General features: G+C 36.4%; 1 protein-coding gene and 1 long non-coding RNA gene across 3 annotated transcripts in view; one reads left to right on the top strand and one right to left on the bottom strand.

The window, feature by feature from the left end:
- NDUFS4 (NADH:ubiquinone oxidoreductase subunit S4) overlaps positions 1 to 27,801 on the top strand; it is a 114,381-nt gene that overhangs the window by 86,044 nt on the left and 536 nt on the right. The window contains exons 4-5 of one of the 2 annotated variants that reach the window (XM_059417112.1): positions 2,638 to 2,711; positions 23,672 to 23,775. In XM_059417112.1, coding sequence (XP_059273095.1) covers positions 2,638 to 2,711; positions 23,672 to 23,775 — 178 coding nt within the window. Of the gene's footprint in view, positions 1 to 2,637; positions 2,712 to 23,671; positions 26,496 to 27,801 lie in introns of those variants that run through there. The other variant, XM_059417111.1, reaches the window with a different exon arrangement.
- Positions 15,775 to 27,801, bottom strand: part of LOC132028303 (uncharacterized) — an 83,563-nt gene continuing 71,536 nt past the window's right edge. The window contains exon 3 of the long non-coding RNA XR_009407395.1: positions 15,775 to 15,847. This is a non-coding gene — a long non-coding RNA (uncharacterized LOC132028303). The remainder of the gene's footprint in view (positions 15,848 to 27,801) is intronic.

Below are 27,801 nucleotides of genomic sequence, written 5' to 3' on the forward strand. Positions count from 1 at the left end.
TCACAAGTAGGCATAAAGGCAGGCAGAGCGAGAGGGGAAAGCAGGTTCTCCGCTGAGCAGAGTGCCCAATGCGGGGCTCCATCCCGGGACCCTGAGATCATGACCTGAACCAAAGGCAGAGGCTTTAACCAACTGAGCCACCCAGGTGCCGCCTCCTTTTAAGTTTTAAAGTTGGACAATGGGTTTGAGAGTCGAATTTAGGAAAGTTAATCCGACAACATGTTGAAGGGTAGATTGGAGTTGAGGAGGAGGAAAGATTAGTTAGGAATGTATAGCACTTTGGGTAAGGATAAGAAAGGGTGAAAGCTACTTGTGGCAATATACTTAGAAAAGAACTTCAAAATATAGGAGATGGAGAATAGGAATAGAAATGGAATGGCTGGAAAAATGCTGGCTTATTGATGCAGGTTGTTACTGTTCAACCTATGTAATTTTTCCTAAATAAAGTGAGAAAAATAAAAGCTATACCACCTTTGCAGATTATAGAGCTCTTGGCTCCTGAGTTTTTCTTACAGTTTTCTGTTTTGCTTCCTGTTCTCAACTAAGCTAACATAAATGTCAGCACTAATCATATTATAGGATCAGGGGCTCCTAGGTGGCACAGTTAAGCATCTGACTTGGTTTCAGCTCAGTTCCTGATCTCAGGGTTGTGGGATCCAGCCCACCGTCCGGCTCAGTGCTCAGTGGGGAGGGAGTCTGCTGGAAATTCTCCCTCTCCCTCTGACCCTTCTGCTCATTCCCTCTCTCTAAAATAAATATATATATATATAAAAAATTAACTGGGGGTACCTGAGTGGCTCAGTTGGTTAAGTGTCTGCCTTCAGCTCAGGTCATGATCCCAGTATCCTGGGATCCAGCCCTGCTTCAGGCTCCTTGCTCAGCAGGGCGCTTGCTTCTCCCTCTCTCTGCTGTTCTCCCTGCTTGTGCTCTCTGTCAAATAAATAATCTTCTAAAAACGTTAAAAATAGGGGCACCTGGGTGGCTCAGTGGATTAAGCTGCTGCCTTCAGCTCAGGTCATGATCTCAGAGTCCTGAGATCGAGCCCCACATCGGGCTCTCTGCTCAGTGGGGAGCCTGCTTCCCCTTGCCCCCTCTGCCTACTTGTGATCTCTCTCTCTGTAAAATAAATAAATAAAATCTTTTCTAAAAATTAAAAATAAAAATTACTGGATATTTATGTTGACATTTCTGTTCTCAGTATAGTTTATCTAAACTATCAACTGGGAAATCATATATGCTTCAAAAAGGAGGGATCAGTGTAAAATTGTGTTATTGGTACTAATACAGCTAACTGATGAGAAGCTCTTTTTCTTTCAGGGTTGGGGAGGGGGTATGTTAAGAATACATATCATTATAGGGATCTCATAGGAGCCCCAGAACAGTAACCATTGTAGAGGACTAGAACTTAAGCAGCAATAATTTGTGGATCTTCATTTCAGTGAGGGTTACTTCTTGTATATTCTCTCCCTGTGTATCTTGTGTGTTTTCATTATCCATATTACATCCTAAATGTTTACTTTCTTACTTCCACATTTTTTTTTTAAAGATTTTATTTATTTATTTGACAAACAGAGATCACAAGTAGGCAAAGAGGCAGGCAGAGAGAGAGGGAAGCAGGCTCCACGCTGAGCAGAGAGCCCAATGTGGGGCTCGATCCCAGGACTCCGGGATCATGACCTGAGCAAAAGGCAGAGGCCTTAACCCACTGAGCCACCCAGGCACCCCCTACTTCCACATTTCTAAATGATGTTTCATAGAATGTTGTATTCACCTTTGAGAGATTAATAATAAACATTTGTAGCAGTGTTCTACCTTTTTTCTTTTTTTTTTAAGATTTTTATTTATTTGATAGAGGAAGACACAGCAAGAGAGGGAACACAAGCAGGGGGAGTGGGAGAGGGGGAAGCTGACTTCCAGCTGAGCAGGGAGCCTGAGGTGGGGCTCCATCCCAGGACCCTGGGATCATGACCTGAGCCGAAGGCAGACACTTAACGACTGAGCTACCCAGGAGCCCCAGTGTTGTACCTTTTTATAAATGTACTAATAAAAGTGATATTTCTGAAATTATATGATATTTTATATATTTTTTTAAGGTTCTGTGTAGACTTGTAAACATTATCACTAATACTAGGTTGAAAAACTCAGATGTTGATTCTTGGAGCTTTATTTTTTCATGGGGCCATATGCTTAATTATTGTCTGTAATGATGGAAGGTTCATTTAGAGGTTATTGCCATCTGTTTTTTGAGATAATGATGATTCCAGTTGCACTCACCAGTAGATTTCTTGATATTGAATTTATAAGGTCAATTTGAGAATTCCTTTGGGATTTTTAAATTCAATTAAATCTTTTTTTTTGAAGAGTTCAATAAATGATTTTATTAAGGACTAAAAATTGCTGAATGTCTTTATAGTTACAAATTTTTTAATTTGACAGTACAGGTTAGAACATCTCAGTTTAACACAGGGAAATATATTTTAAAGGTTAACATTTTAAAATAAGGTAATTCATTAGTATTATACTTCTCTGATATTATAGCAAGTATTTATTTTCTAACATTTTACTTTACTTAAATAAGCCTTTTTTTCCCTGCTAAAGCTTAATGTTAAATCCTGGAAAAAAAATTATTTCTTACAGGGCTGATCCCTTGTCCAACATGGTTCTAACCTTCAGTACTAAAGAAGACGCAGCTGCCTTTGCAGAAAAAAATGGTATGTTTGGTCTGTTTTTGTTTTGCTTTGACAAGTGCAATCAAGATATGATTTTATGTTCTTGACCTTAATCAGAACCAGGCAGGAATATAGAATTTGAGTTGAAAGACATCTTGTAGTATGTTTAATCTAGTGGTTTTTAGATTTTTTTATACACATCAAAACACCTCTCCCCTCCAAAAACTAAAATGGAATAACCACATAACATGTAAAAGCCAATGCTCTAATTAGGAAGAGAGGCAGGGAGTAAAACTAATTCATCTCCTACCTTGATCATGGCTTGCTCTGCAAAATCACTGATACTTAGTTTTTAAACTCTAGGTGAATGTCTCATAAAGCAGCCTATTCCAGTTTTGAGAACTCTGTTTATTCTTACTTTGATCCAAAATCTCAAATCTATAATTCTATCTCGTAGCTCTTTAATTATTTGGAAAATAGTTATCATTACCTTATTCTTTAATTTTCCTTAAAATTCCTTAAAGTATCTTAAAATTTCATGTAAGCCTAAATGTCTGTGGGTCACTTTTCTATATATGGTGAGTATAACACCAAGCATAATCTCACTTTACAATTAAATTAATGCAGCCTAAGAGGGTATTAGTTTTTGAGATAGCCACCTAAAACTATTATTTATATTGATACTACTATCAACAAAAAAATGCAGATTTTTTTTTCTCCATTATCTATTAAGCCATGCAACATGGTAGTGAAGAGAGGTTTTGGAGTCAGTCCAGTTTGAATTCTGATCCTTATGCCACTTAGACTGTATATAATTTTGGATTAATTTCATGATGAACTTAATGTTTTCTCATTGTTGAAATCATGATACTTTACTCATAGTCTATCTAATCTAGTACCTGATACACAAAAGATACTTTAAACTATTGGTTCTGACCCTTAACTCTCTACATCTGCTATTTCTGCTGTTTCTCTCTCTTGGATTTGCTAGCACTACTGTGTATTTGTACCTAATGCATTCTTTTTTTCTAAATGGTCAGTTGAATTTGAATCTGAGTTATTCTATTTGAATGAGATAATGTGTACTTAAATATATTTTTACTTTAAGACAATAAATGTAAAAGGTTATTACTGTTATCTAACATATTTGACTTATAAATGTGAAAGCACTATAAAGCTTATTATTTAAGATATTTGCTTTTTGTTTTCTTATAGATTACCATTATCTCCATTTTTTTTTCTTAAGATTTTATTTATCAGATAGAGATCACAAGTAGGCAGAGAGGCAGGTGGGTGTGGGGGGAGGGGAGCAGGCTCCCTGCCTAGACCGATGCTGGGCTTGATCCCAGAACGCTGGGATCATGACCTGAGCCCAAGGCAGAGGCTTTAACCCACTGAGCCACCCAGGCACCCCAGGTATTTGCTTTTTAAATATTTTACCCTTAGTATTATATACTTTATGATTAAGAGTGTGAGGCCCAAGTGCTTGGGCTTGGATCCTTGTTGGTCTCTTACTATTTGTATGTCTTTGTATTTCTGTTTTCTCCTGTGTACAGTGGCATTGTTATGAGGATTGAATTAGTTAATAGAAGTGTTTAGAACATAAGAACATAGTTAAGTTTAATTGTATATAAGTTTATCCTATTCTTTTTAGACTTTTTAAAATCTGAAAAAAAATTTATAAGTAAAGCTTATTAAAACATGTTCTTGGCAGTTTCAAAATTTCTTAATTACAGAATTATTTTCAGAGTGGTCATAGTCTTTAAAATATTATTTTGATTTAAATTACTATTTAATCAAACTGTAATATAGCTTATCAAAAACAGTTCTATAAATGTTTTCCATCTTTGCAGCCTACCATATTTTGTGTCTGACACCTTTAAAATTATTCATTTGAGGTTTGCAATGTGAGTTTAATAACAGGAAATCTAATTAAATTGTTAAATCTCTGGTTAATGTCTAAGTGGTCACCAGGACTGCATGACTACAGTTGCCATGTGAATTGCAGGTGTGAACTAGCCACTGCTGCTGTTGAAATCACATGCTTTCACTCCAATTTCTGCCTCCCTGGGAAAGAAAATTGAAGAACATTATCAAAGTCAGTAGTGTAACTTGCAAAAGCTTTGTAGATAGTATCTTATAATACTATAGTGGATCAGGAATTTTAACCTACAAGGTAGTAGGAACCATGTCCATCTTAGTCACTGCCTTGTCCCCAGCACCTAGCATAATACCTACATAATGGACATGGGTTATCTGGTAAAATTACTGACTTTCTAAAATACATTCTCTACTTGGAAATTTGAAGCCAGTCTCATCTCCTGGGAGAATTCTCCCTGATTATTCCATCCTTAAATTCACTATAATACTTGTGATCTGCCTCATTTATCTAAACATTCAGCATTGTATATTATATGTAAAAAGACTTTATATATAAAGTACAGTTTCTCTAGTATTGAGGCAGCAGGTCTAAGCAAATCATTGAAATGATGCAGAATCATTGGGGTGATTTCCAACTACCCACATCTCTTGGGTAGGTGGATAGTGGAAGGAATATTCAGGTTTCCCTCTCCCCTCATACCTAATAACATTTTGTGAGCTAATGCTATTGAAGGTTGGGTGAACCAATGTTCTGATTAGTGAAAGCATTAGAAAGAAATGGTTTAGAACTTGTTACTAACATATAACAACTTGGATTCAGAGACTAGTAACTAGGACTCTCATTCCATAACTGTCTGGTTTACCAGAGATCTTGAGCAAGTCATGTTTCACTAGACAATCTTTGATAAACATGTCCTTCCTTTTTGAAATGAGAAATTGGATTGGATAATACTCAAAAACTATAGACTTAAGGATATTAAGCTCATGGGCCAACTCATACAGTTTTATTTCTTTACTTTCTAGCCCAATAACTTACTCATTATATGCTCTAGAGGGAAAATTTGTTTTTGTGATATTGTTGATTCTGTGTTGATAATAAAAAAATCTGGCAAAAGTTTTCCATTTAGGAATATTAAATATTTGCCTTTCAGTAGTGTCAAGAAACAGGTTAGGGAAAATCTGCCTTAAAAAAAAAAGATAGTTTATATACTCAGGGACTGTTCTGAAAATGAGCAACCTACACCTTTCATCCCCTTTCTTTGGTTTCCTGTTTTCCTTACTTCTAAACAGTTTTGAGAATTAGTACAATGAAGAATAAGATTTTCAGATTCATTTGCTTCCTAGAAATTTTTAATGCCTTCTAATTATATTTTGGTCTCAGGTAATGAGTATCATCATCACAAAGTTCCAACATTCATAAGACTAAGGCTTGAGTTTTCCACTCTGCTAAGTGCTTTTCATTTGTCCCATTTAATCCTCACTGCAACTCTGTGAAACAGGAACAATTATCAACCCATTTTGTAGATCAAAGAAACTGAGGTTTTAGAGACATTAATTAATATTAGTTAACAAGGTCATTATACTTGTAGCTGAATGAACAAGTTTTATTTGAACACAGTTGTATTCTTTCATTTATGTATTGTCTATAACTGTTCTTTAGCTGCAATAGTAAAATTAAATAATTGTAATAGAGACCATAAAAGCCCCCAAAATCTAAAAATATTTTCTATTTGGCCATTTACAGAATTTATTTACTAATTTATGGTCTAAACCATTATATAGAAATACACATATACACAGTCTTAAAAATCAAGACCCTTCTGTGACATTTTTCTAAATGCAAAATAGTATTTTTTTTTAAACATCTTGAAGGCCTGTGCTTAAGGATAGATGTCTCAAAATTCAGAGTTCTTCACACGGGCACCTGGCTGGCTCATTTGGTAGAGCATGCAACTCTTGATCTTGGGGTTGTGAATTCAAGCCCCATGTTGAATGTGGAGATTACTTAAAATCTAAAGAGGGGTGCCTGGGTAGCTCAGTTGGTTAAGCCACTGCCTTCAGCTCAGGTCATGATCCTATCCCGGAGTCCTGGGATGGATGAGTCATTAGGCTCCCCGCTCCGACCCTCTACCCTCTCGTGCTGTTTCTCTCTCTCTCTCTCTCTTCCTCAAATAAATAAATAAAATCTTTTTTAAAAAGCTAAACAACAACAAAAAGCATAGTTCTTCACAATATAAACACATCACTAGGTCAGTGAGAAGCACGGACCTAGCTTTATGTGTCCCAACTCTTTGTCCTGCCTTATCCCCAGGCTTGTTGCATATTTTCTTCCATCTACAATTTTACTCATGCTGTTGTTCCTTTTCATCCTTAGTTCTGCCAAGAACTACAACCTTACAATAATACAGTTTAAACATTAACTCTTTCCTGCTCCCTTTTCTTATTCCCCTTTCGACCTCCATCTCCCAGCCTTTACTGGATGTGCTTTCTCTTTTAATTTACACGGTAATTTTTTCCTTTCTTATAGCTTTAACAGTACAGTTTTGTACTTTTTGTATTGCATTCTGTCAGACACTATTGTTGCTGGCACTGGGGTCTAGGCTGTGGGGATCAGTAGTTAAATAAGGCATGTCCCTGTAGTCAAACTAATATTTTATTCCTCCTACTAGATTATAAGCACCTACATGGAAAAAAAAAAAAACACCCAGCCCCACTCATCTTTTAATATACTTAATAAATATTTGGTGAGTTTGAACTGTACCTGTAGTGATGTTATAAATTATTTTCCAAATCATGTTTTAAACTTTTTAAAAATCACTTTAAATTAATTTGGCTAATTGTTCTTTCAGAAGAACTGTTACTTTCCTGTAACTCGAAATCTGGAGAAAGAAAATTTATAGAATGATTAGCAATTTCTTCTATTTTAGTGTTAGTAAAATATAACCATATATAATATGGAGCTTATCTTGAGTTTATTAACAGAGAAACTTAAGAAGATTATTCCATAATGTTAGAGCTGTTTCCCAAGATGTAAGTTACTTGTTGTAAACTTTTTTTTAAGGATACAGAGGCCTGGAAATTAATAAAACAAGACTAAGCTCAATCACATAGTTGTTAACTGGTAAGACCCAAGTTCCTAGATTCTAAATTCAGTATTTTTTATATGATACTATGCTGCTAGTAGATCTTAAAAATTGATCTTTATGATGTAGGAAATGGTTGGGGTTTGGAGCTATAGCCGAGAAAAGAACTCTTGAGATGTCTTTGGTATAAAAAAGTGGTTTTATTAAAGCATGGGGACAGGACTCTTGGGCAGAAAAAGCTGCACTTTGGTTGTGATGGGTGACTGATTATATAGTTTCAAGTTGGGAGGGGGTTAGGGACAGCATAGGCCCCTAAGGAATTTTGGAAACAAGGTTTCCAGGATCCTGAGGGGGCTGCTATTGTTAGGAAACGGTCATTTATTACTGTTCGGTAATAACTCAGTCCTGAGATACTTCCGATGTATTTCCATGGGCCATATGCTTGAAAGGTGATTGCTGAGTATCTTGGAGGTTAGAGATAAAGTTTTCAAAGGAGTTTTTTTTTTAATGTTAAGACTTACAGGATTGGGGGTTGGGATAAGATTGCCATTTGCCTGTAGGGAAGTGTCAACATTGAGGCAGCTAAGCTCCTTAAGGAAGGTCACTCCTGCCTGTTTCAAGGACTTGTCAGTGGGCTGTAGGCAGTAAGGAAATTCTAAGTTTTTTCTTTTGCCTTTGTTTCCCACATGATTTAGGTCAGCACTATCCAGTATGGTACCCACATATGACTATATAGCACTTGAAATGTGTCTGGTTCAAGTTGAAATGTGCTATAGTGTAAATATACACTATTTCAAAGACTAGGTATAAAAATTATCTAAAGTTTCTGTATTGATTACATATCTAAGTGATAATATTTTGGATATATATTGGGTTAGGAAAATACGATTAAAATATTTCCTAGTCATTTTTTAAAGTGCCTCCTAGGAAATTTAAAATTATATTGGGGCACCTGGCTGGTTCAGTTATAAGTGTGTACAGCTCTTGATCTTGGGATCGTGAGTTTGAGCACCAAGTTGGGTGTAGAGATTACTTATATAAATAAATAAACTTTAAAATAAATTTAAAGTTATTTTGAAGTTGTATGTAATTCACATTATTTTTCTATCTATATAGTTCTGATCTATATAGTTCTTAGCAATGCACAGAATATACATTCTACACATATTCTAAAAGATTTCACTAATATTCTATAATGAATGTAAGAAATAGGAAAACTTTATCCAACTTTGAAAACCTCACATTTTATATATATATATATATTTTTTTTTTTTAAGATTTTATTTGTTTATTTGACAGAGATCACAAGCAAGCAGAGAGGCATGCAGAGCCAGGGGGTGAGGGGCAGGCTCCCTGCTGAGCAGAGGGTCCATGGGGCTCAATTCCAGGACCCCTGGGACCATGACCCCAGCCGAGCCGAAGGCAGGGGCTTAACCCACTGAGCCACCCAGGCGCCCCTACATTTTATATTTTTAAGAAATATAGTTCTGTTCTTTATTCATACCCCGTATGAATCCAGGATAAGTGGAAACTCTTATGTTACATGTAATATAATAATGAAATAAAATAGCTAAAAGAGACCTAAATTATACCACAAGATCCCATTAATCACCCATTTTTCATTTCTTAACCATAAAAGGTATTGTGCAGGTTCATCTTTTTATATAAGAATTTTATGTAAGAATATATAATTTCTGAGACTAAAAGAAGTTCTCTTCCTCCTGCTATTAATAACTCCTGTAACTACCCTCCCTGCTTCTGTTTTGGTTAGGTCTCTCTTCTCACAGGATGTCACTACAGAGGACTGATTCTGTGAAACTAGGGAGTGGGAAAGAAGAAAAGATTGAATGGCCTCCCTGTGGCTTTTCCCCCTGCTCCCTACCTTCCACTCCCCCAAATCTTACTTCTCAACCTTCCCCAACATACACACTAAGTAAAGAAGATATAAATACCCTGTGTCTTTTGGCTTTAACCCCAGGGCCTCATCCTGAAGGTCTCTCTTTGAGCTCGGCAAATATTCCAGAGGAACTCTTCAAAGATAACCTTTCTTTGTAAAAGGAGAAAAGAGTATCTGGGGTTTCCTCTGAAATGTAGATGAACCTCACTTTAGTTCTTTGTGTACTGAAAAGACCCACCTTTCTCACCCATTGTGGCTTTTGTCTTTCCTAGTGTTTCATGATAGGGTTGAGGGCGGGGAGGAGAAGCTGGATCAACGAGAAAGGAGGAGGAAGGTAGTTGTGGAAAAATGTCCATGGTTGAAGGCTAGGATCTACTACCATTTACATGCTAATGAAAACCAGAAATGGCCTTTTCCCCGTTTGATCTGATTTGAAACTTTGTGACTTTCCTTTGGTAGGTCATTTTACCCCCTGTGTTTTTCTCATTGTTGTTAGCTGTAAAAACTCTTTGAAATTCTCAAAATAGAGGAGGGTTTCTTTCAGGAGTAGGGGGATAGAGGATAAACTGTGAAACTGCATTCTGTCCATAGTGGGTCTCTTGGGGAGGAAAACCGGCCTCTGAAGTCCTAGAAGGTAGAAGCAGTGGAGGAAGCAGACAGGTCGAGCCCTGGATTCAGGAAAATAAGGAGGTAATTGGAGCTGCAGGATTTAGAATTATTCCAGAAGTAGACCCATTAGCAAAGTCTGGATTTCCACCTACCTTAAACCTTCTAATGAGGGTCTCAACCTCACATTCACTCATCTGTTAGAAGACACCTTTGTTTCAAAAGCTAAGAATCAGGATTCCTACAGATAAAAAATTTGTGTTAAAAGATTTTATTCATGTGATAAAAAGGAACTAGGTAGATGTTATAACCAGTTCAAAGTAAAAGTCAAAACAGCACAAATACACGTGGAAAAAAGGAATGCAAATGGAGCAGATGGAGGTTTTGTGGGGGAGGGGCAGCTAATTAAATCAATACCAGTAGGACACAGGACATAATTTGCATATCTATCAGTCATACAACTTAAAAAGAAATAAAATAGCTTAAAGACAAGGGATTAAGCTGAAATCCAATAACCTGGAATTGAAAAGGCATACTATATAGATAATGCAATTTTCTACTGATTTCTACTCTTCTCCTTTTTGTGATTTAAAAAATCTCAAACATTATTTATGATCACAAAATTGTGGGCTAATATTTGGCCTGAGTATGTATTTAGGTATAGCAAGAATGAATAATTTGCAACTATAGAAGATAAATAATTTTCCCTTTAACTTTATAGGTCTTGGCTGAGACCCCTCTAACTCTTATAACTAAAAGATTAACAAAGAAAAACAAACCGAAGTTTAATAACGTGTATATCTCCTATATACCTGGGGAAACTGGTAACTCCGAAATGGCCCTTGCCACCACATTAAGTACCATCTCTAGCTGAAGACGGAAGATTTGGGGAGTGGGCACTGGGGAGAACCTTGGGAGGTTATAGGGCAAAGTACCATAAACAAGGATATAAATGTTATGCAGATTTTAATTCCAAGGCTTATCCATTGGTGAATTTCCAGAATTTTAGTCATCCTCCACTTCCTAGTACTGGGTGGGAGATACCTTTACAAATGGAGATTTCCCTTATAAATGTAAATGTCCCTCAAAAAAGGGCAATTTCTTCATTTTCGGAGATTTCCCTATGTTTACTGTTGTTTTTTTTTTGTTTGTTTTTCTTTAACTAACCAGCTCAAAATCCTTATGCCAAAAAGGCATTTTTGGGGGCAGAAGTCCTGCTGTTCTTTACCACATAAGCTCTCTTAAGTTTGCTTTGCTAAAATTTTTCATAAGGACTCTCAGATTTCTTCATGTATGTCTTCATGACCAATTACTTGCCACCAGACTTGTTCTGTGATGCCTATTAGTTTGGGCAAATTTTTCCTCCCTTTTCAAGGTCCCTAAAATATCCTAAGATCCTCTAAAAAGGTTCCTTACCACCTTAGGGAACTTTTGTAATTTGTTATCCTGGAGCCATGTCACTTTCCTGGAAGGATTTTGTCTACCTTTGTTCCATAAAAGTGACTGGTCGTCTCTGATTAAATAAGTACATTGTCAAATATGTCAATCTAGGTATGGCCTTTGATGCATAACCACAGAAGAAGGACATATTGAACATGTACAAATACCTATATTGCCGTGGATATAAGAATATTCAACAAGAGTTCCTGAATTCTGTAGTGGTCATGCAGGGAGACTTATACCATTTACAAATGATGCACAGTTTAGTTTACAAAACAGTTGTCTACTAAATTGTAGACAAGGGAAAGGACTTCCTTAAATGCCAAAAAAATTGAATATTGAAACAATATCAGAAGTACTCCGAACAGAAACTACATTCAGCCTTCATCAGCGCATTTAGTCTTATATAATTAATTCTTGTTTCCCTGGATCATAAATTTATTTGCAGCTCAGGTATAGTTCTGGAAATCCTGACTCAGTTCATTGGTATGTCCTATCATTATTTATGCCATCAAAAGCCTGTACCCAGGAATACCTAACAGTCCTCTCCATGGAGCTCTGGAGGTGTCTTCCTTTGTTGAAGACAAAGTACTGTGGGCTGCAACTGATTTCGGGAGTTTTCAGGGTAGCATCAGAGTAAAACAAAAAAAAAAATCTATCCCTAAGTGATTAAAGGTTTAAGTTGGCTGTAATGAACATTACTGGTAAATTTCAGAAATGAAATGTAAACATTCATAAAAAGAATGATGCAACTTAAAGTCATTCCAAAAATGTTATATACAGAATATCTGTAATCAGTATTAAAGCCTGGTTTCAAAGAAGACCATAAATGTCCATCTAACTTATAAAAATGGATGAATATTTACAGAGAAATAATAATAGTCCTGATATGTAATATACCCTGAATGTGACAAAACACATAGTAAGCATATACCAGAAATAGGTCAAGAAGATCAAGTAAAGAGATTCAGTAAGTCTGGGGAAGGTCCTAAACATTTGTATATTAATAAAACTCCATTGATAAGTGATATGGACTCCAATTTACATATACTGGCCTAGAATATACAAGATCCAAACTACAGAAGATGCAACCAAGTTGATGTTTTTAAAGATAACTGAAATTATGTCTGATAACCTATAATACAGAGCAGTACCAGGGCTCTGATAAATAAAACATGGACAGTGAGGGCAGTGAGAATCTATACTTAGCACATAGCATAAATTTCTGGAATATTTATATTAATAACATTTTACTCATACAGATTTAACCTCAAGAGGGCTAAGTATCTCTTCTGACTTGATAACTCTTAGAGTTATAACTCATTAGAACTGTGTCAAACTAATTATTTTTGATATCTCTCTTTCCACGAGGTTAAAAGAATACATCCTTGTGATAGTCCAGAGGCCTTCTGAGGAACCTTGAAAATAGTTTTAGGTACAAAGGTAATCTGAATTGTTCATTTTACATTTAGGCTATTCTGGGGAGGCATAAATTTTAAAAATGTCAGTAGATTTGCACACTTAGGATAGGAATAGGATCGTGGGTGTGAGACAAACAGTACTTGACTGCTCATTTCAAAGGGATGATAAAACTTACAAACATAAAAGGTAACATGACTGTAAAGATCCTGAGCTCTTATGGAAGTCATTAAAGACTTCATCATCATAAGGTTAGGAAGTCATAAGGAAGTCTTCATATAAGGTTATTCTGGTAAGCCACAGAAACTTGGAAATCTAGGCAGATTAGACAAAAAGAATAACCCTTCATGTTGTAGGTAGAGGCAGTAAATAGTGAACTAATGAAATAAGCCCACCCATACTGAGCAAGCTTTGCTAAGATTTTAATACCTTTCATAGCTATTCATACTTTTTAGACATACTGTAAGGGAAATAAAATATATAACTTTCAGTATCCATTCAGGTTTTTGTCCTTCACCATTCTCTTTCTCATTTAGAATATTTACTTTAGGACCTAACTGTGGGGTGACCCAACCCAATAGGGTGGCAGCTGCAGTGTGGGAGGTGTAAGAATTCACCCAAGGCAGAGCAAATGGTGGGCAAGATAGCAAAGACTGGGACAAAGGGGTGGTGAGGGACCACAGCTACTGAACAGGGTGAGGGAGTGTGGAATTTTCCCTTTTTTGGTAATATTTGGAACTGTGCTGGGTTGTAATTGGTCAGTTAGGGCTTATGGCTGTTTCCAGGTGTGGTCGGTTCGTGAGCCTATTTGCATTCAGCTTGGTGGTTCACTGCCGGCCCCTTTGCCTTGATCAAGTTTCCGTTGTTCAAGTTGGTTGCCTGAAAGAGACCTCTATGCTAACTATTCTCTTTTTCCGTTGGTAAACAGAAACACATCTCATTACCTTGCGTACAAAGTTCTACCTCACTACCTCTATTGCTCCTAGGAGAATTTCATATTTATTAAATCTTTTAACCAAAGTTAACTCTGATTTCATAGAGAAAACCGATCATTGCAAACTGTTACACACTAATATTTAAGTAAACTAGCAAAACTTCTACAACCACATGCACTCTTTATAAACTTCTCCAAGTGGCAAAAATGAATACGTCCATTAAACCCAAAGATACAACCTCTCTATACCAAATAAAAAAAAGAAGCAAAAATATATAAACTTAAATTTTGCTTAGTAATCAGTAGTTTAGTATTCTTAGAAATACTCTAAGTATCTAATAAATATCCATTAATATCATCTAAGGTTGTAAATTAACCCAAAGTCTTGGAAATTAATTTTCAGAGTGACATACTACAAACTTAGTTACTATTAAAATTACCAGGATGAAGAATCATTTTGGATAAATACAAATTTATATTTTTTAGGAGTATAAACATTAAACAAAAATAATGCTAGCTTATTTGATCAGTAAACTTACTAAGTTTAGAAAGAAAGATCTGTGCTTGGTATATTTAATAATAAACTAGAGAAAATATAGCTGCTTTTATTAAATCAAAATGATTAAATTTGTCTTGTTTGCCAGAGATCACCTATATTTTAAAAAGATTTACGTATTTTTTTATTTGAGTGAAATAGAGTGTGTGCACATGTGCAATGGCGGAGGAGCAGAGAGGTGGTGCTGAGCACAGATCCTGACGCAGGGCTCAGTCCCACAACCCTGAGATTGCCGCCTGAGGTGAAACCAAGAGTAGGGTGCTCAACCGACTGATCCACCCAAGCACCCCATATGTTACCTGTATCTATATCTATATATATTTTTGAAGTTTTTGTTTATTCATTTACATAACCTATGTACTCCATGTGGGGCTTGAACTCACAACCCTGAGACTGAAAGTTGCAAGCTCTTCTAAGTCGGCCACGTGCCCAAGATTTACCTGTTTTTTGTTATTTGAATTTGAATTCTTAAATGTTCCTTAGGTCTTTAATTCCTTAATAATGCTTTTTTTTTTTTTTTTTTTGAGTACATGAGTCCCAGCAGGTGAGGGAGTGGGGGTGGGTAGAAGGAGAGCTAGAGAATCTCCAGCAGACTTCCCACTGAGCCTGGAACCCACTGGAGCTCAGTCTTAGGACCCTGAGCTGAGATCATGACCTGAGCTGGAATTAAGAGTTGGATACCTAACTGACTGAGCCACCCAGGCACCCCAAGAATACCTTTTTTAAATCTAGCACATTAAGACTATTTAGAAGTTGAATTTCCTTGTTTTCTAAGAATTTTAGGAGTTCTTATATAAGCACTTATTTTTTCTAGAAGCCAATCAAAACAGAGCCTCTTTAAGAGATTTTACTATCTAATTCATTAATGACATGTAGAGGTAGGAAAACATAACCCATACATATATAATGAGAAGTAAAGACACTTCTGAATTAACAGACATGTAGACAGACCAGCATCACACAGTTTATAACTTCAGTTCTAAAATTTCAGTCATAACACAGAATTATGAAGTTCACTGGTGTATACTAGAGAGCTGTTCTCCTCTCATTGAGTACAAATTTTTCATTTGTTTAAGGTCAAATAGACTGCAAAGACCAAAAGACTAGATTTTTCTGTCTTTTCATCCTATTTAGAGAATAGATCTCTAAAACCAATTCCCAAACTTAATAGAGAGCAAAGTTAAAAGTAGAAAAACAGGAAGTCAGCAAAATTCTCTTGTATTTGCCTCTTGGGGCCAAGAAAAGACATACCTGAGCTTAAAATAAGATGCACCACTTTTGGTGAAGAAGTTTGCCAGGCTTTGGTTGGTGAATCTGTTAGATGTGTCAGTGGGACTTCCAAAATTGTGAAAAGAGTATTTTCTGGAAAAGATAAAATCATATATATAGATATAGATATAGATTAATACATTTTTAAGAATTTAGTTTACTAGGGCACCTGGGGTGGCTCAGTGGGTTAAAGCCTCTGCCTTCGACTTAGGTCATGATCCTGGGGTCCTGGGATCAAGCCCCGCATCGGGCCCTCTGCTCAGCCTGCTTCCCCCTCTCTCTCTGCCTGCCTCTTTTCCTACTTGTGATCTCTGTCTGTCAAATAAATAAACAAAATCTTTAAAAAAAAAAAAAAAGAATTTAGTTTACTCATGAAATGAGGAAACCAAGCAGATGTTATAACCAGTTCAAAGGAAAAGTCAGTAAGGTACAAATTTATATAGAGTAAAAGAGGGTTGAGATGAATTACAAATGGAGATAAAACTGGTTTTTCCAGAGGAGGTGGGGAAGAGTCACCAGGCAGGACAGAGTTTATGCATCTGTTACAGTTGGTTTTTATTATTCATAGTATTTATGATCTCTAAGGTCACCAAAAACACTAGAGAGTACTGAAATATTCCTCCTAAGAAATATACAAAGTTAGATTCTTTTGAGACTCTGATCACAAAGTTTTATCAATACATACATACATAACCTTTTAAAAATGTGATTCTAGGGGCATCTGGGTGGCTCAGTGGGTTAAGCCTCTGCCTTCAGCTCAAGTCATGATCTCAGGGTCCTGGGATCGAGCCCCACATCGGGCTCTCTGCTCAGCAGGGAGCCTGCTTCCCCCCTCTCTCTCTGCCTGCCTCCTTGCCTACTTGTGATCTCTGTCAAATAAATAAATAAAAATTAAAAATGTGATTGTGTTCAAATGTTTAAAAACACCTTATTGGGCACCTGGGTGGCTCAGTGGGTTAAGCCGCTGCCTTCGGCTCAGGTCATGATCTCAGGGTCCTGGGATCGAGCCCCACTCTGGCTCTCTGCTCAGCAGGGGGCCTGCTTCCCTTCCTCTCTGCCTACTTGTGATATCTGTCTGTCAAATAAATAAATAAAATCTTTAAAAAATAAATAAATAAAAAGTAAATAAAAACACCTTATTTAATATGTATTATTGATTCATGAACATTGAACTCATAGCCAGCAGCACCATAACTTAAGCCTGAATGAAGCTTATCTAACATATATATATATATATATATATATATATATATATATATATATTACATACATACACACACACACACACACACACATCCGAGCTTTCTTGCCCTTAGGAACACTAGTAAGTGCTAGAACACTACATCTGTGGGCCATTTTAAACGGAAAATTCATCAACAAGAAGCACAAAAATGCCACTGTAAATAGACCACGAAAAGTACTCTTGTTTACAGTATGAGATCTGAAACAAGGCACAGAGCATTACCTTGCTTGACCTCATCTGGGACCACGTATGTACACTGAGTGACTCAAATTTTCATTGCTCTGTGTGTGTCGCTAATGACCATGGAAGCATTGTGAATATTGATTTGAGGGTTACAAGTAAATTTTAGTGAACAAATTCACAAATTACGAGGACTGTTTGAACCTATATTTTACAGGGTTTCGAAATAAAGACCATGATCAGAGAGCTGAGATCTGGTGTGCTGTAGACACTGCATAGTTTTCTGATGAAGCCCCAGCTTTTTTCTTCATCATTCCCTCTTCTTAGTCCCCAGTCCAAGGTACTAGTTGTCTTTGTGGCCAGGGAAATGTTTAGTTTGACTCCTGAGCTTCTGAGCTGAGACTCCTGAGAGACAGAGATAGACATGTTGGGTGGGGAGAGGTATTTAGATTCCCAGTTGGAGGTTTGAAATAATTTATCTCATGGAGATCATGTTATACATGGTGGTTTAGTGTATTCCTAGTGTAGTGTGGGTTAAGTGGGGTTTAGAAATCCCTATGCACGGACCACACCCAAACCAATTACATCAAAATCTCTGAGAATGATTTTTGGACATTTACCACTGTTGTATAGTCTGTTTCTCTAGAAAAAAAAAATGTGTTCTCAATTTCTAATGACTGATTTTCACATGTACTTTTGGAACACAAACCAGTTTATTTTGTGGCAAATTCTGAATAATGTGGTTCCAATTACTGCTTTGGAAATAAAAAAATATTGTATAGCAACTATATTATTTGAAGAGATAAAATTTAAGGGGGCCATTGACTATTACATCAAAGGTTGGATTTTTTTGAGGTGTTGCAGCTGTGGCAGGTGTGGGGTGTTACTAATCTAATAAATATTTCAGGTGCCTCACATTTTCACCTTATTTGCTTGTTTAAATAATTTTATATAATTTTCATGGAAAGAACTGCTTTGCCAATGTATCCCAGCCCATTATTTCTCCATAATATTTTCTAAAAGAAGATCTAAGATACTTTCAAATTAATCTGAACTCCTCCCATGCCAAATATTAGGTACTTGGGAATTTTAAAGTAGAGGGACTTCTAAAATGAAATTCATCAAAGACTGTCATAGCTCCCCAGCCCCCTTTAAATTATACTTCAAAAGTTTACGCTTTGCTTTTACCTAGGCATAATATAGGTACATGGCCTGGTGAAAAACCCTCGAAACCCTCCAAGTATCCACATACCTCGCTTTGGCTTCCCAAAGTCTTTTCTATTCTGATCCGGTGCCTCTATTAGCAGTGACTGCCAGTTATGTCAGTTTGTGCCAAATTTGCAGTACTTCTCGCTTTATATACAGATGGACAGTAGGAAAAACCATTAAACTATTCACTTCTGAACTAATGTCAGGGTTTGAGATTAGATTATTACAGGAGAAAGACATTTTTAAGGACTTGAACCAGGGTTACTAGAGGTAACATTTCACAAGCAATAAAACCACTGATGACCATTTCTCTCTTTTTGCATTACTGAACCATAAATAAAATGGTTCTGTAAATAAAAGTGAATGGAATTAATTTTCTGTCTCATACATAGAATTCACAAGTTAATTGTCATGGTCTGGTTTTGTTCACAAGCCTTTTGTGGATGTTTTTTGGTCTTTGATTTTTGGGTTTTGAGCTTTGGGCTTTTGGGGGCACATTTGAAAGATTACACCAAACATTTGTATCTTAGGAAGTAGACTATCTCAACCACAGTCTGGAGACCAACAAAATAAATGGGCATCTTTCCAAAAAAGAAATTGAGCAAGAGATATTACAGGTCACATTTTAAGTTTACCACAGTATTTGCCAGAGGTACTTCTCTGATACTAGGGCTTAAAGATCAAAATATCTTTGTGAAAGCATTCCAGTGTGTGTAACAGCAAAGGGAGTCAGCTTCTCATCATTTAGGTGCTGGTGGTTGGATTTGTGGTTAATCCGTGCCATATGGCTGCTCTCCTCAGTGGGAAGTGACAGCAGCCCTAGGAGCTTACTCCATCCCTGGGGCAGCTGCTGTGGACTCAGTTGCTTTGATCTTCTTCTGTTACACAGCTGGGAAGAGTGAAAGCTGGTTTTCAGTGTCCTAATAGAACAGTGTATCAGGACCACTGTCAAAGACTACACCTTGATTTTGTAAAGCATTCTTCAGAGAATGCAAGTGTTTTCACTCCATGATCTCTTTCAGAAACTTAAGTTTGAGGGTTTTTTAAAAAAAGTTAGTGTTGAAAAGAAAATTTGTACACAAACTTAACATTTCACAAATAAAATTCCATTCTTAAATTTTTACATTCTATTTCTTGCAAGTTACATTAGGTTCTTTCTTTTTAAGAACAACTTTCCCTAAGCACAATTCATGTAACTTATCCATTAAGTATGCATGTTTAATGTCCTTTTAAGTTGTTCTTCTTATGGTTATTTTCTCTTTTTAGCTAACGCTCATTGCTTGCTCCAGTAGCCTTTATATTGCCACAGTACTACAGAAAAATAACTTGGGAAAGATTGTGGTATGAAGAATCGTTAATCCATGCATTGTAAGGTAAACACTTTAGAGAAGGATGCTTAGAAACGTGGTCAGATTCTTAATCGAGTTCCCAGTCAAAAGAGCAAATGTTCATCCTAGCATCAGTCTCACATAGTAGAAAAGTTTTCTCAGCCATGGAGAGAAAATCCAAAAGGAGATTTATGTAGACTCTGAGTTGAGTTTCAGTCTCTTGTGATTTCTCATTAGACTTCCTCATATCCTTTTCCTTTTACTTAGAATTAGCATATTGTTACTTGTGCGGCTTTGGGAGCAAAGTTGTTTCCCACGGAAAAATGTGAGGAAAAGAGATTTTTTCCCCCCTATACATCCTTACAATCATGGGTGGCTGTGGTAGAGCAGTAATATAGAAATGGATACTCTTAGCAAGTGCTGGTTTCTTCCTTGTGTGTTTTTGTTTTCCCAAGGTGCCTTGCCCATCCACATTCCAGTCTTATAATGATACTTCTATTTATTGTTGTTATCACCATCAATAGAACTATCATCTGGCTCATGATTCCCAAGAGCCAGGTCACTCCTTTGTTACCAGGAGAAAACCCAAACCAGTTGTTCTTTTATGTGTACAAAATCCCAGTCTTCTCACATTGCAGTGACCCTGACAGCATTTTGAGACTCCATCAACAAAACATAATAGAGCTATGTCTACATTCTGACATAAATTTTTTTTCTCCCTGGTGACTGAAAAACTGATTATCGACATAAATGAGACAGTGATTATCAGTATGTGTTCGTGTATAATACCAATTCCTAAATATGTCCAAGTACTTTCTCATTTCTTCTTCAGTTCCTCTGATACTGTCTTTCATTGGACTGGAGAGTGTGTGTTGGGAAGGAAGCAGGAGTAGAGAGGGAACTTAGCTTCTCTGACCGATCACTTGGCAAGAAGAGTTCCTGGAGGCGTGGGGTAACTTGCCAGCAATCATTGTAACTAGACAAAGAACCTACTACACTAGAAACCTTTCCTTTCTCCACAAGTGGGGTGGGGGTAGATGGACATATGGCAGACATAGACTTACTTTCCAGGCTTTCTTGGAACAGTCTTTTCAATACATTTATAAAAACAAAGGTTGAGGGGAGTTACAAAATCACAAAGATTGAAAGAAGTTGGGTGAAATAGATAAAAACTGCAGTTACAAAATGCTTTTAAAGAAATGTAGTTTTATTTATGAGGTGGTTAGGTACATAGCTTTAAAGTCAACCTCGGTTAAAAACCCTGACTTTGCCACTCCACCATGTGGCTTTAGGCTGCTTATTTATCTTCTCTGTGCTTTATTTTTCCTAAATAATTAAATATAAAATTGAGGTATATATAATGCCTACTTCATAAGCCAAGCAACCTATGATCTCAGTTTTAAAATTCTATAAAAATACATGTAAAGCACTTAGCAGAGGACTTAGAACATCCACATAGCTCACTCTGATCTCCTTCAGATCTTCAGGTAAATGTGACCTTCTCAAGAAGCAAGGTCTTCCCTGTGTGCCCTCTCTAAAATGTTTTTCTTTAGTTCTCATTAGCATAAAATATGTATTTAATCATAGGTATTACTGTATTAGCACCTAATATACCATGCATTTACTTACCAGTTTCTCTTCTGCTAACCTGAAGAAATTTGGGATTTATTCTCTGCTATATCTCTGGTTTCTCAACAGTCCTTCACACAGAATATGTAATCAATAATATTTATTAAATGAATAGTAAATGCTTAGTAAATATTGCTATACCTCCTTTATTGAATTATTTTTTATAATTAACAGCATCATTTGCTGGTTAATGTAGGAAGTGCTTGAGAAGTTTATAATGTTAAAAATACCATGTTCAGTTCACGGTATTAATTTGCTTACCAAAATTCCTTTCTGTGGTTAATTCAAAACTACTGTGTTTCAGTGTGATGGCAGTTTTATTTACATTAATGCTTCACTTCATATAGAAGATGTGTTACTAGACAGTTACAAATCAGATTTGAGACAGAAAGAATATCTTACTTATGTTGTAAACCACAAGACACACAGTATTAATTAAGGCAAAGGCTCCAGAATCAGATTCTTTGTTTAAATCCTGAGTCTGGTCCTTTCCTAGGTGAGTGAGCTTGTGCTAGTCACCTAATCACTGTGTGCCTCAGTTTTCTCAGTTATATAAAGGAAATATTAATTCATATACAAATTTTAGAAAAGTACGTTTTTCATGGAACTCAATAAATGATTGTTAAGTGTCAGGTGTTTTCTAAGCAATTCACATAAACAAGTTTGTTTAACCCTCCTGACAACTTATGAAGTAGGTACCATTCTTAGGCCAGTTAGTAACGTTTTTGAAATGCAAATAGCCACTTGTTAATGTACTTACAAGTTCAGATCCTCTTAAAGTAAGACATAGCTTTCTGGGTTTTTTTCTGTTTTAATGGATTAGAAAGTACTCAAAACTTCACTCTGTGAAAGTAAGGTTATGTTTAAGCAAGTAAATTGAATCAATATTTTTGCTCCTGGATTCTGATGTTTTGTTTGTATTTTTAAACGATTTGTTTCATTTGCTTTCCTGCTTCTCAGTTTCCTTATAGCACATGAACTTTCTTTGAAGATGGGAGTTCTAGCAATGGAATTATTAATTATTTCCTCTTTTGGGCACTAAAAATAAGCAGTAGTAGCAGTATACGCAGTAGTAGCAGTATACTTTGATGACTTGATTTCTACGGGCTTCACTTTTGTGGCAAAATTACATTCTGAGGGGCTACTGAAACATAAGCTTTTGTGGCAGCAAATATTATACCCACCAAGAGGCACTAGAACTCATAACAACTCACAAGATCAAAAAGTTTACTTAATGAGACATAGAATAGTTCAGACATTTTATACATGACTGCATGATTCAGCAGCCATGGATCAAATGTTTCAAGATTAATTATTTGAAGAAAGTCCTCAGAATGATAAATTACAGGGATAGAAAATGAATCCTATGAAGAAAAGTGAAAGTTATAGAGGTTGCTTGGACTAGGAACAGAGCAATGACTTAATTAGATCTTCAAGAAGGAGGATGTTCAAGGGTTGTTCTCCATACCTTGAACTGAGGAACTGGACTTAAAGCAGAAGAGATGGCCATAAATAAATCCAATTTTCAAAATTACAAAACACTGAGAAGGGCTTTGGAGATAAGATACAAAGACTCTCAGAAGCAGACAGTTCCCGCCGCCACTAGTTCTCATCCCTCTATGCATAAAAATCTCCTAGATCAGTTAGTTAAAGTACAGATTCCCAAGCTCCTGCCAGAAATTAGCAGTTAAACTTCAGTCAGACCAAAGAATCTGCACTGATATCTACTACTTTCATGGGATTCTAAATAGATAGCCCTTTAAGCAAATGCTGAAAAGGTTTTTTAATTTAATCAGTGGCCTGTCAAAGCCCAGAGAGCTGAACCAAATAATCTTTAGGTTTACTCCCACTCTGTCATTTATACAGGTAACTGTGTACATAGATACGTTCACATGAACATGTATGCTTTTCTGTATTGCTTTGAGTGAGATCCAAATTGATGTGAAGGCATGAGCTTTTAGGAAATAGGTTATACTGCTCAGTGTTCCCACTGCAGTTATTAAAGACAACACATATTAAACCACTTAGAGAAATAGAAAAATTTACATGAATATGTAACCATCAGTAATTGAATAAGGAATATTGAGCAAGGAGAAGTCACATCACGGGTTACACTTTGGAGATCAGTAAATCATCTTCAGGCAATATTTTGGGCTGCCTTGTCACAAAGGATTATAAGGGAAAATATTACTAAGTATTTATATTTCAGATGTGCTGACATGTACTCCTCATGATAAATGAACATTAAATTTATGACAGCTTCTGCTTGCTCTGCTCTTGAGGTATCCTCTTTAATTCTGTTTCTGTGGGTTTGTTTTTGTTTTCTAGGGTGGAGCTATGACATTGAAGAGAGGAAGGTTCCAAAACCCAAGTCCAAGTCTTATGGTGCAAATTTTTCTTGGAACAAAAGAACAAGAGTATCCACAAAATAGGTTGGCACTGACTATATCTCTGTGCTTGACTGTGAATAAAGTCAGCTGTGCAGTATTTATAGTCTATGTATAATACATCTCTTAATCTCCTAATAAATTTGACCTTTAACCACAAATCTACACTTTGTGATGCCTGTTTTAAATGTTTTTTGATGTCTCAAAGTGAACATATTTCAATTTCCTGTTTACAGAGATTTGAGGTGATCATACCTCTAGGAAATATCAGTACTTAAAATTTATTAAAAGGAATGCTTGAAATCAGCTGCAACATTGAAGTTTTATACTTGGTTCTTTATAGCCATTCTCAAGTTAATAGTTTTTATGAATTACCAGCCATCATTATTATAATGCTGTCTTAGAATTTCTGTTTTATCTGAGGTTAGAGAAATTCAAGATTACAATGCAATCTAATAAACCCAAATCTCTTTATTATTGAGGTTTTCTTAATTTTACGGGGGTTGCAGAGGAAGAGGGAGAGAGAGAATCTTATGCAAGCTTCACAAGCAGCCCAACTTGGGGCTCGATCTCACAACCCGGAGATCATGACCTGCGCTGAAATCAAGAGTCAGACACTTAACTGATTGAGTCACCCAGCGCCTCTGAGGTTCTCTAATTAGAACCTTATATTCTCTGAGTTTGAGTCTGAATCTGAATGAATTGTGTTCCGTACTAAACTGCCCAGGAATTCACATTTATGATTATGTATGGTTCAGATGAAGATTTTATATTCTTATGAATTGAAAGACTCCAAGAAAATAATCGGTTCGTTATTAGAGATTTTTTTACAGTCACTGTTGTTTTTGTAACATAGACATAGGTACATGTTCTTGTTAGGTCTTAATCACTTAGGTCATCCAGTATGAGTTATCAAGCATATATTCCTGTCAGCCTCTTCAGTAATCATTCTGTATGCTAATCTTCATCATAATTCTGTTAGGTAGGCACTATTATCCCCCCCATTTTGCAGAGGCATAAATCAAGGCTTAATAGGGCTAAATAACCTCAAAATCACACAAATCCCAAGTGTCAAAGCTGGTACTTGAACCCATATCTGTCTTCACATCCCATACTTTTAATTACTTTAGTTATAGAAAGATAGGATTAATGGCAGATGATTTCTCTAAATTGCTAATAAATTCTTTGTTACAAAAGTTATATACTAATTATGTACTTTCTCAATTATATTTCATAAAAATACTAAAAGCACATTGACGTAGTGCAACAAAGAAAACACATCAGAGTATAAATTTGTATAATACAGTTTTGAAGAGCAAGCTCTTCTCAAAAGTATTAACTATATATTCCATTTAATTCTAAAAATCCTCATCCTGACAAATAGACCATAGATATACACAGAGTTGAATGTAAAAAGATATTACAGAAGGGTTTCTAATAGCTGATAAGTTGAAACATTTAAATGTTTATTAAAGGAGGAATGGAGTTAAATGTTACATAGCCATTAAAGAGAACAGGAAGTATCTATGAACGGTTTGGAACAGTGTTCAATATATACTGCTAAGTAGAAAAATACAGGAATAGTAGATAACATCTGGGGGTGAGGTGTGGCAACAGGTGCTTAATACATATGTGCACCTAGAATATTTTGGGCAAGATATGTAAGAAACTAGTAAGATGATTTTACCACTGATTGTGGGGGGAGGAGAGTCTTGGATCTTTTCATTTTTATTTTTAAAAATTGTATTTATTTATTTGACAGAGAGCCCAAGCAGGGGAGTCACAGGGAGCCTGATGCAGGGCTTGATCCCAGGACTTCCTGGGATGCTCAACCACCTTAGCTACCCAGGCACACCTTTCAACTTTTTTTTTTTAAGATTTTATTTATTTGAGAGCGTGAGGGGACCGAGGTGGGGAAGGGGGCTGGAAAGGGGGAGGGGCAGAGGGAGAGGAAGAAGTGGACTCTCCACTGAGCAGGGAGTCTGACCCAGGCCTTGATGGCAGGACCCTAAGATCAGGACCTGAGTGGGAAGCAGGCACTTCAACAACTAAGCCACCCAGGCACCCTGGGTCTTTCAACTTCTAATACAGTGTTTGAATATATTACTATAAGGGTATATTATCTGTGTAATCGAATATATATAACTACAAAATCTATACACAATTTATATCTTACTTGAAAATTACATACTACATTTTAAATTACTACTTTATTAGAATTTTATTTCAAATAAACTGCAAAATGTTAAAATACCGCTATTAAGAAATTCCACAGATACTTCAGTGGTGTAAGTTTAAAAAGAAACCTGTTTGGGGGTGGCTCAGAGGGTTAAGCCTCTGCCTTCAGCTCAGGTCATGATCTCAGAGTCCTGGGATAGAGTTCCGCATTGGGGCTCTCTGCTCAGCAGGGAGCCTGCTTCCCGCCCTCTCTCTGCCTGCCTCTCTGCCTACGTGTGATCTCTCTCTCTGTCAAATAAATAAAATATTTAAAAAAAAAAAAACAGAAAAAAAAAAAAAGAGACCTGTTTGTATCACATACAGTAAGGCAACAGGAGTTGCCTTCCAAAAGAGACTTCCAAAAGTTTTCTTCCAAAAGAGACTTATTATTTCACCTTCACTTTGGTTTGTAATACAACATAGCACTCTTTGTGTTACTCTGGTAGAACTAGCTTCCTAGGCAACCTCCTGCATTAGTTGAAAAAGTCAGTATTGTTCTTTTGTACTATCTGGTCCTAATTTGCATAATAAATCAGTGCACCTCTGTTTCTGGGTTGTTTCCATCTTTCTCATTATAGGTGCTACCAATAGAGTGACTTTTATGTTCATATTTAGTATAATTTCTAATTAATTTTGGTAAGACTAGCATCATTTGTTGGTTTTGAGATTTTTTTCCCTTCTGGGGTAAGTATGACAAATCTGAAAAGAAAGAATAACCTAGATGTCTCTTATTTTTATAACCTATGTTTTAATGCTAAGGGATCCTGTATGTAAAAGACAATTAATAAAACACAGTCTACAGGTAGACTAAAGTGTACTGTCAACACAGATTTGCTTTACTTTTTTCCACTATTTTAAAAAATTTGGGGGGCACCTGGGTGGCTCAGTGGGTTAAAGCCTCTGCTTTCGGCTCGGGTCATGATCCTAGGGTCCTGGGATAGAGCCCCACATCAGGCTCTGCTCAGCAGGGAGCCTGCTTCCTCCTCTCTCTCTGCCTCTCTGCCTACTTGTTATCTCTGTCTGTCAAGTAAATAATAAAAAAAAAAATCTTTAAAAAAAAAATTTTGGTACTGTCTTTTTGATTGTGGATATCAAGTTATTGCCTTTATTGACTGAACCTGAACCCAAGTTACTTAGTTTTTGGTTGTAAACTGTAGTGACAAAAAGGTGATCTGTTCATTAATAGAAGTTTTTACTTGAAGACTACTCTGTGCTATATACTATGTTATATACTACATTACACCCTGGGGTTACAGTGGAACAAGACTGGAAAGTCTCTGCTCTCATGTTTCTTGTAGACCTAAAGTGGGAGCTTATATTCTACCAGCAATTGCTAGTCATTTTGTATGAGTAAAGAAGATTGATTTAGGCTACTTGGACTTGAATTCTGGTTCAACCACTTACTAACTTAGTGATCCTTATAAAGTTAATTAAATTTCTCTAAATCTCCATTTCTTCATCTCCAAAATGGAGGTATTTACCTAATGGGATAGGTGCACATCAAATGGTAACTGCTTGCTGAGCACTTACTATGTCATGTAGGGGAAACTGCAACACGTTGTGTGGGAATTCTGTCTCTTGTAGAAAGACATCTTTGAGGACTCCTGTCCTATGAGACTGGTCTCATAGAACTCACCGACAGGACAATTTGGTGCTAAGCATATATCGCTTTGTATTTTAAACTATGTTTTAGAATTCTTTCTTTAAAATATTTGTACTCTGGGGGCGCCTGGATGGCTCAGTTGGTTGAGTGTCCAACTCTTGATTTCAGCTCAGATCATGATCACGGGGTTATGAGATTAAGCCCCAAGTGAGGCTCCCCGCTCTGTATGGAGTCTGCTTGAGATTCTTCTG

Source organism: Mustela nigripes, chromosome 12 (assembly GCF_022355385.1).
Source record: "Mustela nigripes isolate SB6536 chromosome 12, MUSNIG.SB6536, whole genome shotgun sequence".
NCBI lineage: Eukaryota > Metazoa > Chordata > Mammalia > Carnivora > Mustelidae > Mustela > Mustela nigripes.